The sequence below is a fragment of the Macrobrachium nipponense genome, chromosome 12, assembly GCF_015104395.2.
Source record: "Macrobrachium nipponense isolate FS-2020 chromosome 12, ASM1510439v2, whole genome shotgun sequence".
In the NCBI taxonomy this organism is placed as follows: Eukaryota; Metazoa; Arthropoda; class Malacostraca; order Decapoda; family Palaemonidae; genus Macrobrachium; species Macrobrachium nipponense.
In genome coordinates, this window is record NC_087205.1 from 17,697,101 (window position 1) to 17,708,970 (window position 11,870).

The 11,870-nt window shown below is 43.5% G+C and overlaps 1 protein-coding gene across 1 annotated transcript in view; it reads left to right on the forward strand.

Moving 5' to 3' along the window:
* The window catches only part of LOC135224382 (uncharacterized), a 65,814-nt gene that overhangs the window by 29,650 nt on the left and 24,294 nt on the right, over window positions 1-11,870 (forward strand). The window contains exon 4 of the mRNA XM_064263337.1: window positions 11,635-11,675. Within this exon, the coding sequence (XP_064119407.1) occupies window positions 11,635-11,675 (41 nt within the window). The remainder of the gene's footprint in view (window positions 1-11,634; window positions 11,676-11,870) is intronic.

Genomic DNA, 11,870 nt, shown 5'->3' on the forward strand with positions numbered 1-11,870 from the left:
TGTCCTCCGAAGCGTCCTCCCCGCGCAGGGGTTGGAGCTTTCGGAAGGACTCGCGCCCTCTAAATAGAAGCTTTATAGAAGAGGACGCTTCACGTCCTCTCTCTCTCTCTCTCGTTATGCGTTTCAGTGAGAAGTAAGAAGGCGAACGTCGCCTGAACACGTGTACGTCTTTCCACCGAGAAATACGAAAAAGAAGTCATAGTAGCAGGACGCTTTTGAGAGCGGACGTCCGAGCTTTGTTACTGTGAGGATAAGAAGGCGTTCCCTTGCCCCTCGTATTCTCACACGATCAACCCTTCTCCTGAGACTGCTTCGTGCAGTCGGATTTCTCTCCGAGATGTATCTCGCTCTTCCCTGAAGGCAGTTTCTCTCGCTTGTTTTGACGCCTGTCAGGAGCATGACGCTTTTCTGCACGCTTCTTTTGACGCTCGGCTTGGACGGGACGCTCGGATGGACAACAAGCGCGCACCAGTGGACGCGGAGCGTGCGCCAGTGGATGCCGAGCACACGCCAGTGGATGCCGAGCGCGCGCCAGCGGACGCCGAGCGTGCGCTCCAGTGGACGCCGAGCGCGCGCGCCAGTGGACGCCGAGCGCTCGTGCCAGTGGACGCCGAGACGCCAGGCGTGTCGCCTGGCTGAACGTTTCTGTTGAACTCTTCAAGCTCTTGTTTACGATTTGGGCCTAAAGAATTTTTACCTCTACCTTCGATGATACCTTCTACCTCACCTGCAAAGAATGTGAAGTAAGCAGCGCTTCGGAGGAAGCTTAAAGTGAACAGACAACTTCGTCTTCGAAACCCAGCAAGATCTCGGGTTTTGTGAATTCAAGAGGTCTCTGTCAATTAATATTGCTTTTCGCAAAGGCGGATGGAGTTAAGGAAAGCTCAAGGAAAGATCTCGTTTGCTCTACCGCAGTCAAGACTTTGAGATAAGGCAGTTACGGGTTATGTAAAAGCTCGACGTCCTGCACGTCATGAAGCTCGACAACGTTCGGTAGGATTCTTGCAAAGGCACTCATCAAGAGGACGCTCTTCAGGAAAGCGCAAGACAGGACTTCCTTTGCCATACTGCCAATAAATTTAGGTTGCAAGCTTTTTAGTCCATCTGAAGGGCTTTTCAGATGATAGATTTTGTTAGTTCCTAGTTCGGGACTACGCTGCCGAAGTTGAATATCGGGGTCCTACCTGCTTTAAGCCCAGTCTCTTAACAGGATTCTTGCCCCTTCCTCGATTGATACGGGAATCGGAAAAATAATATGCTCGACTTCCTGGATTACTTTTTGTCAATTCAGTGATTTTCCCCCTTTGACAATATACTATCCTTTTGTCAAGTAAGTGGGTATCCCCTCATTGACAAAATATCTCTTTGTCCCGTAAATGGGTTAGTTCGCATTGACAAACATCTCAATAACGTTATATTGCGTAAGCGGATAAGCTCTTTTTGACAAGATTCGGAAGAGCTCTCATTCATCAATCGCAGACTCGTACAAGTAATAGACTTGTAGACTACGTCAATGAACGCTTATGTCCAATATCATAAGAAGCTTGAGCTGTCCGCTTCGATTCTCTAAGATTTGTTCATGAAACTTGCCTTTCAGATATATATGTAGATGTATTTCCGAATTCAGCTATAGATATGTCTGCCAGGTAGGTATGAACAAACTTTATTGTATCATAACAATATCATATTTTGCCTTGCGTTATTTTACTACTGGTTGGTTCAAGTTGTATACGCTTGCTGTAGTTACCTCTTCGGATGACAACCGAGAGGTCTATTGTCTATTATTTTAAGGGCATTTAATCGTTTCCTCCCTGCAGCCTTCCAGGAGTTTCCGATTTATCTTTTACCATTGTATGGTAGTGTTATGACGACACAAACGCATCTCTTTATTTAGCGTTTTCTGTTTCGCTTAAATATACCAGCTTGAGAGTCTCTTTCTGCTAAAAAAATAACGGACCTATTTCTTCGTAGAATAGAGTAGCTGACAACCCAGGCATAACGGTAAGAGATGATGAACGTAAGCTGCTGTCACTGTCCTCCAGTCCAACCGAGCCAGTACCAGCTCGTTCGCTGTCATGCGTGGTAGGTTACGTCTCTCTCTCCTGCGGGATTGACTGACTAACCGTATCTCTCTGTGCTGGCGGTTACGTCTCTCCCTCCTGCGGGATTGACTGACTAACTGTATCTCTGCCCTACAATCACGGACTTTAGCCTAAGATTGAGGGGATTTCTTACATGAATGAATAAACATTGCATTCGTTTTGCCTTACTATGTTCAACAGAGATATCTCTTACTTCTTTCGGTGCTCGTTATCGCACGGTATAGGACTACGAGACTACCGCAACATTGCACTATTATATGCTCTCCTGCTTAGGCAAAGCGCAGCCTTATTAGGGAAGTAAGCATGCTCGGTGAGGGAATGGATGAGCCTGCTGGGGACCATTTCCTTCCTGAAGAAGTTTGTTTCCCTGAATAGACTGCAATTCAGACCTCTACAGTTTTTTCCTAACGGGAAACTGAAATTTTATCCAAGATCTAGGAATGATTCTGAACATCTCTCAGTGTGTCAAGTATCACCTGAGGTGATAGAGAGAAGGTGCCGGAAATCTGAAGGGTTTCAGATGTCCTGGAACATAATCTGAAAGAAGTGGAGGCTATTCAGTCGTCCCTCCAGTCCTCGAAACGAGTTTTTGGAACCAGTGGTCCAGATCAACTCGGATATTCCACAGCTCTCTCATATCTTAAGAAGTATCTTCTCTCGGTCCCTGTTCGAGTTTACGAGAAAGAGCCTATTATGACAACAGGCATAGAACGTAACGATCCTCTAGAGGTTCGTTACAGGATTGCAAAAGTCCGTACGAATCTTCTCGATCGACGGCAGCAAGTACTGACTTCCGAGTGGAATCTTTGTTTAGAAGTATGTTGAGAGTTGTGGAGACTTTAGGGACGTCCTTTCATTCATGTTGAGGACGAAGAGGCTTCTTCTTCTCTGCTCCCTTATTCTCGATCCGGGAGCGGTAGCATTACACGCCATCCTATGGTATTGAACGGGGATGGATGTTTAGTCTCTTTTCCCCTTTTTTCAAACGCTTAGGAAATGTAATAAGATGAATTATGACGTCACAGGGAGTGACAATGATGCTGATCGCCCCATGTTGGCCTTCAAGATCCTGGATTCACAGAGGTCACGTCCTTCCTAGTTCACTTTCCAAGGACCTTTTCCGAGAGAGTCCGTCTACTCTAACACGAAAGGTACCTATAACCTCTCCGCTCTGAGTCTGACTACGTTCAGACTATCGAGATGCTGGCAGTCACAACTATTAAAGAATACGCAAATATGTTGTTGACGGCCTTTGGACTCAGAGATTTGCTTCTGTCAAACAACAAAGCCCTTCACGATCTTTGAGTTCTGTGGAATCTCAAAACTCGCTCACCTTCTACTTTTTGTCTCACCTGTTTTCTCGGAGTCAGACACTCGTGCGAGATCAGGCGACATATAGTAGCCCTGAGTTTCTTGTTGACGAAGTCGGTTGCGTTTATACACCCCCGTTGATCGTGTAACATGAGACCAGGTTGGACTGTCAGGCATTCGTCCTTCGGGACTGAATCGCCTTTTTGCTCCGCGCTCCTTTCTTCTGGAACCAGAAGCTCGAGTCAGGAGTTCCTCATGAGTTGATTCGCTGACGACGTTGGGTTGCGTTGATACACCCCCCAAGGTTTGCTTAGCTTGAATCGCCCAGGCAGTCCAGACACTCATCTTTCAGCGAAGAATAGTGCCTTATGGTCTTCAGGGTACAGCCTTGCTGTCCTTGATTCGTCTGACTGGTCAACTGGTCGGTCACCTGACTTTAGTACAGACGGACTGACTGTGCATGTCCCGATCGAAGCTTTCAATATGGAACTTAGACGTAGTCTGAAGTTCTTGATGTCAAAGCATTCGAACCTCTCCTACCTGTTAACTTCTTGCACGTGATCAGAGAGGCCTATCTTCTAACCACCCTAGATAGGTTTTAAGCCATCGTCAGAAGTTTTGGCTTTAGAGAACACAATGCGGTGTGTTCTCTAAGCCTTCCGTTGTGGCCTAAGAATGGAAACCCGTCTTGTCCTTGGGCCAGGAGCTTGGAATCAAGGATGGCACAAGTTAGTGGGCAGGAGCCAGAGAGAGTCCTGTGCCCTGTCGGGTCTCTCAAGTTTTATCTACATAAAACTCAAGAAAGTCGAAGTCCTTCGGACAATCTGCAGTGTTCCGAAAAAGACCAGACTTGCCCATATCGAAGAACACCCTGACTTTAGTGTTAAGGAGTTCTTTCAAAAAGGCTCCTTCATTGTGTTTGCACAAAGATTTGAAATCTTTTGATCTGAATGCTCACGAGGTGAGGGCGCGGCATCGGAAGCATTTCAACAGAGCATGGCACTCAGCAACATCCTGAGTACCACTTTCTAGCGAAGCAACTCTGTGTTCACTTCACGCTCCCTGTGGGATGTGAAGATTGCATTTGAGATCTGCTGCTCGCTAGGGCCATATGTGTCTGCAGACACAATCTTGGGGGCAAGAAGTATCACTCATCCTATCCTGTAGAAAATGGTTAGGAAGAGTTCTTAATTTAGTTGTTGAGTCGCCGCCAATGGCGACTTCTTAACTCTTAAGCCTTAGTTAAAAAACACCTTAACTTTGGCTAGTTGGTCAGGCAGTGATATATATATATATATATATATATATATATATATATATATTATATATATATATATATATATATATATATTATATATTTATTTTACTTCCTAGCCCTCATGGTATGGCCATAAATGGGTCTAGTCACATTGTGGTCACGCCCCCGTTGACAGATCATCTGGAGTGCACCAGCTATATAGGTCTCTACCTCGCTGGCAACTCTAGTAAAGCAGAAGCAGACTTGGGTGACAGTAGTCACGAAGTCAGCTATGCTAACAGGTGGAACCAAGATGTAAATCATCTGCATGCATTTGTTTCCCAAAATCCTTCTATTCTGTCCCTTCCCACCTCCAACGGTGGGATTCAGCTATATATATATCTGACAGGTAAGTTTCATAAACAAAATGATATTGTTATGATACAATAAAGTTTGTTCATACTTACCTGGCAGATATATATAATCAAGTACCCACCCACCTCCCCTCAGGGGACAGTGGAAATAAAAATTATGAATAGAAAATGGGAATGGTTCCTGATACCCGCCTCCCAGCGGCGGGAATGGGTACTAACCACCTGGCCGACCACTGCGTGGGCCGGAAGTTTTTGAAATTCTGTCGGACTTCAGAAAATACAGCTATATATATATCTGCCAGGTAAGTATGAACAAACTTTATTGTATCATAACAATATCATTTTTATTTCAGCGCTGAATGACCTCATAGGTCCCAGTGCTTGGCCCTTGGCCTAAATTCTATATTCAACTCAATAACATTCATAAGCGTGAGACAGAGATAAATGAGTGGACAGGGTTTCATTTCCAACACTTTAGCTAAGTTAAGGATGGGTGTTAGGGTATCTACTACAAATGTTGAGGAAATTGAAAAAGTTCAGGAGTAAATTGTCTTAATCAATAATTCTGGTACTTTATTATTATATTGCCCAAAATGACTGGAGGGTCTAAAACATACTGTGCCAAAATATGTTGGGGAAACAGGTAGGGGAATAAGGACTAGAATCCAAGAACACAGAAGGGCAGTACTGTACAGCTTAACTCACAAGGGAGTGCTATAGCTCGGCCTTGTCAGGAAAAGGACCATAGGATGGGTTTTGGAAACAGTCAGCTTATATACAAAGCAATAAAATCAGTCATAGGAGGGTTGTAGGAGCAGCATTCATCAGAAATATTAAAGTGATAGAAGGAAATAAAGGTTTCACCTCAGAAGATCCCTTAAACCAAGCTTTGATATTAAAAGGAGCTAAGATTGACCCGTCTGACCTGGAGATTAGGTTTACTCCCCAACAGACTGTTGGTGACCACTCACTTCCCACAAGGGTTAATCCCATTGACTATCAGCTCAGGATATCAGAGCAACAAGAGGGGATTAACAACTCTCAAGGACAGTCGTCACATAAAGGACAGCTCAAATAGTAGTTACAGAAGACTGCTGGACCTTGACCCAGGCTGACAACCTACACATCTCTTGAGAAAGGGCCACAGATATGGCCTGAAAGTACTCAAGTGTTGAGTAAAATATGTAAATACAAGTAAACAAGTTATGCACAGTAATTTTATGGGTTTCTTTTTCCATCTTCCCTTCGAGTCTCGGCCACCTCTCGCCAACAACCTGTCCTTTTCCTCGCGTATGTTTCTGGCTTGCCAAAGGATCTCGCACTCAAGGAGGAGTTCTTAGCAATGCTGAAGAATTGCGAAGTAGAAGTCATGTCAAATTGGTCCCCAGGCTTTTACTGCTGCATCTTTCTCATAGAGAAAGCTTTGGGCTGTTGGAGACTGATGATAGACCTCTCTCCCTTGAATTGATTCGTAAGCCAGACTGATTATGATGGAAAAAGCACACACAATGCTTGCATCAATCATGGAGAATGATTTCATGATTATGGTGGACCTGAAAGGCAGGAAGAGTCTTTCCCTCGTTCTCTCGTGTCGGCAGGTTCAGGAAGGTAGTGCAGCTGTTCCTTTCTAAATGGGGGCAGCCAGCTCTGCAATGGCAAGTTGTCATCAGTTACCTGTTGTCGTTGGAGAAGCTGGTCCCTCATGGGCTGCTTCATCTTCTTTCTCTCCAGCGGAGAATGGAGTACTGGTCCTAGTCTCGAGACCCTCAATCCTTTCCCATTCCTCTCTTGGAGTTAGCGAGACAGGATTTAGACTGGTGGGTGGATAACAGGAACCTCTTCATAGGAGTAGCCCCTGCATACTCCCCCTCTTGACATGCTTCTGTTCTCAGATGCATCGACCAAGGGATGGGGCTCAGACCTGGTGGAGTTACTAACTTTTTGGGTGGAACAGGGACTACAAGCACCTTCACATCAACATCTTGGAACTCAAGGTGTCCTTCCTAGCCATCCAAGAGTTTCAGGATTGAGTAATAAGGCACTTGGTAGTGTTGATAACTAACAACACCACGGTAGTAGCATGTAACCAAGCAGTGGGACTTGTATCCCTCCTGCTGCATCAGTAAACATTGCAGGTGCATGTAAGCAGTATCTCACTTGGTAGTGCTGTCAGCTAGGTACATTCCAGAAGGAATGTAGTAGCAGACAAGCAAAGCCGCTAGAATCAGCTGATAGAGATATAGTGGTCCCTTCACTCAGACATCACGATGAGGTCATTAGAGCTGTGGGGGCTTTCGGCCATCAATCTGTTCATCTCCTGGCACAGCAGTAAGCTTCCAGTCTTCTGCTCCATCGTGCCAGACCCATGGGTCGCTGTATAGGATGCATTCCAACACCCGTGTGACAATCTCACATTTACGCCTTCCCTACGCTTTGTCTGATTTGCAAAGTGATCAGCAGGCTGTTGATCATGATCACCCAAATCTCAGGATGATTCTGGTGGCTCCCAAATGACAGCAGGCCATTTGGTATCCTGACCTGGTGAGTTCTGCTTTCTGAGGCACCAAGAGAGATTCCTCCTTGGCCCAACCTTCTGTTTTAACTATATGTAGAGTGGTACCATCAGGCATGAAGATAAAGATCTTCATGGCTGGAGACTATACAGCATGAGAGGTTTTTTTGCTGTGCAGCAACAGAGATGGCTGGATATCCCAGACAATCCTCTGCAGTGGTATACCAGGGAAAATGGGCTGTCCTCTGTGGTTGGTGTCATAGACAAGGTCTCTTTCCGGTTGGAGCTACTATTCAGCAGGTTGCAGACTGTCGTCTTCCTTCGCCAAGAGAAGCTTCTCCGTTTTAACAGTGAAATGCTATAGAGCTACTTTTGGCCTAGTCTTGCAGCTGAAAGGTTTAGACATCTCCGCTTTGCAGATTTCAATACTGATGAAAAGTTTCGAAAGGTCTTGCCCTCCCAGGGACTTCAGGCCTCCTGTGTGAGATGTGACTCTTGTTTTGAGGATCCTGACTTGCAATGTATACAGGCAGTCCCCGGTTATTGGCGGGGTTCCGTTCCTGTGGGGTGCCCAAAAATTAACAAGCGAAAACAGCCATTAACTGAAACTTGATTTGTGGCACCATAATGGTGCTTATGGCACCGCTAACTAGTTATCTGCGCCATTAAGCACCATTATATAACTTCTGTCAGGTATGTTATGGTGCCAGGAAGTCCGGCCGTTATGGCACCATAAATCGTCGATTTTATATCGCTAGACAAGCCTTATAAAACTGGTTTGCCGATAACCGAGTCCGTCAATAACCAGGGACTGCCTGTACAAGCCTTTGTGAGAGTTGTCAGACAGGGATCTGACCCTCAAAACTGTCTTCCTGCTTGCCCTGGCATATGCAAAGAGAGTAGGCATATTTCATGGATGTTCCTTCAACTTTAAACACTCCAGGGGATAGGGATCAGTTACACTACACTTTGTCCTTGGATTTCATAGCGAAAACTCTGAACCCGTCTGTCCTAAATAGTAGGTTTGAGACCCTCATGATCCCCACCCTAGAGGAGATTGTTGATAATGATCCAGATGAGATGCTACTTTGTCCTGTCAGGGCAGGATTCCACAGAGGCAACGTGGCATGCTACATTGTCTCATACGCCAAGTGTGTTTCCACCAATTCAACAGAAGGCAACATGTAGCATGCGACAGATGGCAACTTGTTGCTGTATAACCTGATGTATGACAAGATTTAGCCTGTTGCCTAGTGTTGAATGCCTTCCCACCAGCCGTGGGAAGGATTCAATGTTTAAAGCAATAATATGAATTGGTCACAACAAAAAAACCACAGAATTTATAGAAGAATGTAGGAAACTTGCTGTTCTATGGGATATATGCTTGACAGAGTACAAGAGTAGCCATGCTGAACTACATAGGCTGTGAGGATTAGCAGAGAAATTTATCTAGTAAAAAAGATTCAGAACTTGCGTACTGCTCACTCACGCATGCGAGTTGGTTTGGAGGAAGATTCTCTCTCTCTCTCTCTCTCTCTCTCTCTCTCTCTCTCTCTTTGAAAATATTGTACTATATGAGTAATCAATCTTCACGATTTTTTTTAAAAGGAGGAAATGCTGGGGTTGGATATTTGACTTATTTTACATAAATGAACAATTTCCATTTTTCCAAATTTTATCGTAGCTTTGTGCAGTAATTTTTGAGGTTTTTTTAAATATGTCATTCAAGTAACAGGTCATTTTTTCTCAGCCTTCTGTTGTAGGGATTTCAGTATTAATAGGTCACAGCAGCTTTCCTTGCTATTATTATCATCATCATCAGAAGATTGTATGGTGCGCATGAGAGCACAGCACTAAATGTGCAGCAGCAACGACAGTCTGCTGACATCATGTTGACAAATAGCTTAATTTTTGTTGAATTGGTGGAAAAGGTTCTGTGGCATTCAACAGTCAACATAGCATGTAGCAAGCTACTAACAACAACGGTGTTGCTTTGTCATAGGCAACATGTCTCCTAGTTGGAAGCTGCATTCAACATACTTGTTGAAAGCCAGTCAGTTGCAAGATACATGTTGTCTCGGTGGAATACTTCCTTTAGGGTGCTGCAGTGTTATCTGAAGAGGATTCGGCATCTCTGGCCTGATTGTCGATGACACTTTGTATGTACTGTCTGTCAAGAAAGCTATTTCTTTCTGGCTTCGTGAGATGATCAGGAGGGCATACTCTGCAGCTGGCGAAGACACCACCGGTACCTTCCACCCAAGACCTCACAAAGTCAGGGGCATTGGTCCAACCCTCGCATTTTGGAAGAATCACTTGGTGCCTCAGGTACTGGAAGCAGTGATGTGGTCTCGATAGACCACCTTTACACCTTTCTACCGTCGGGACATTGGCCACAAGTCCTTAGACACTTTTTCCTTGGGACTCGGGATGCACCGATACCAAATTTCTTTTTTCTCTGGTTATTGTACATTAAAGGTTCAAAAGTTGAAAGGTCATATAATAGGGTTATATAAACAATTTCAAAGGCATAAGTTTTATTGAAAGAACATAAAGTGTAACTATTCAGTATTTCATCCCTTTATTACCTGGATACAGTTTGGCTTACATTATGGCTACCATTAGAAGAAATCACTAATATATACTTTTATTATGAATTTTAATTTATATATTGGCTAGAAACAGTTAGCAGACTCAATTATTTAGATTATGAAAGGTTCTGGTTTGGTGGGCTTTGTTAATATATGCATTTTGGGAAGCCTAGAAGGATTTTAAATTCCTATACGAATGACAAACGTATCAACTGGTATTGGTCTTAAATTTACCGATACCACAAAAACTCGGGACCTGTGCTGCCTGCTTAACGAGTGGCTCTTCTAAGAGGCCAGGTAGCATCTTGCATAAGGTGTTCGGTTATGGAAGTGAGTGTGATTGCATGTATGATTGGCTTCTCCTTCCTCGTCGGACAGAGAGTGGGATTCAAGCTGACACATGCTGGAACTGGCAGCTGATTCAGGTAAGTTCACACATTGATCATCCAATACTTGTATTGTCTTACTGTCACTGACTTTCAGATTCATCCTAGTCTATCCTTGTGTGAGGTTACGATTTCCTCACTCATTCGAAAAGGCCCAGAAGTCTGACAATTGATCATGCAGTTCCTATAATTCGATCAGTACTATGTCAAATGCACAGTACTCTTCCTCGCTTTATCATCCAGAAAGAGAAACCCAGGCATGGCAAACTCCAGTCAGTTCAGAGGCTTACTCTTATTCCTCCATCCAAAAAATGAGTCCTAATGTAATGGACCAAGGTTTTGTATACGTAAGTGTCTAGGAACATATCACAAATTTTTAAAGTAATTTGTATTTTTCGCAACTATACAGCTCTGAAGTCCTTTACATTTCATGCCCACCTCATGCTACCCTGCAATCTGATACCCGGGCCAAAAGGCAAATTGGAATGTTTACATCTGGGCAGGTGGGGCTCCTGCCTACCGGACGGTAGACAACTGCCTAACCACCTTGTTTGAAAGTTAATGGCCATTTCCAGCTTCACTGAAATGTGAAGAACCTCCAGTTTGTGTACATAGTTAGGAAAAATACAAATTACTTTAAAAAATAGTGTTTTTAATGATATACTGTAGTTTATTTTTATAAATGTACTAGTGAGTGGAAATTATATGAAGTTTATCATTAATATACCCTATTTGAGTGAGTCATGATAGTGGCAGTGCTGTATTATAATTTCTTCTTGATTGCCTTGATGGTGCTGAATGGCCAAGTTGCAGAGCCTTATAACTTAAAATATTGTATTACATTCATTTATTATCATTTACAGTTTACCATGCATATTGGTAATTGAGAGACCAGAGGGAATTTTTATACTTCTCTTTATTGAATTTCATAATGTGTCTAATATACCTATGAATTTGTTTTTAAGATTCACTGAATATCCGAACTATTTCTTGTAGCAAAATCTACTTTTTAAATACAAGGAGAAAAGCAAAAACTAACATTTATTATTATTGTTGGAAGTAATTTAGAATTTGTATAGTAAACATTTCATTGGGTTGTCATGGTTGTTGGTATTTTCCAGATGATTGGCAGTTGACGACTTCATCTTCAACTATCACAACTGTGAGTGATTAATTGATACTTTTTCTTAACGGTTATGGACTGACAGGAAATCTTATTTCCATATAAGTAACTTACCAAGTACAGTCAAACCTTGGTTTTCATAGACTTTTCTGACAAAATTTGACTCTGGTTTCATACATATCCTCAGATTTCGTACACCTGGAAACGCTCATTTCAGGGCCCACCTCGTGACTA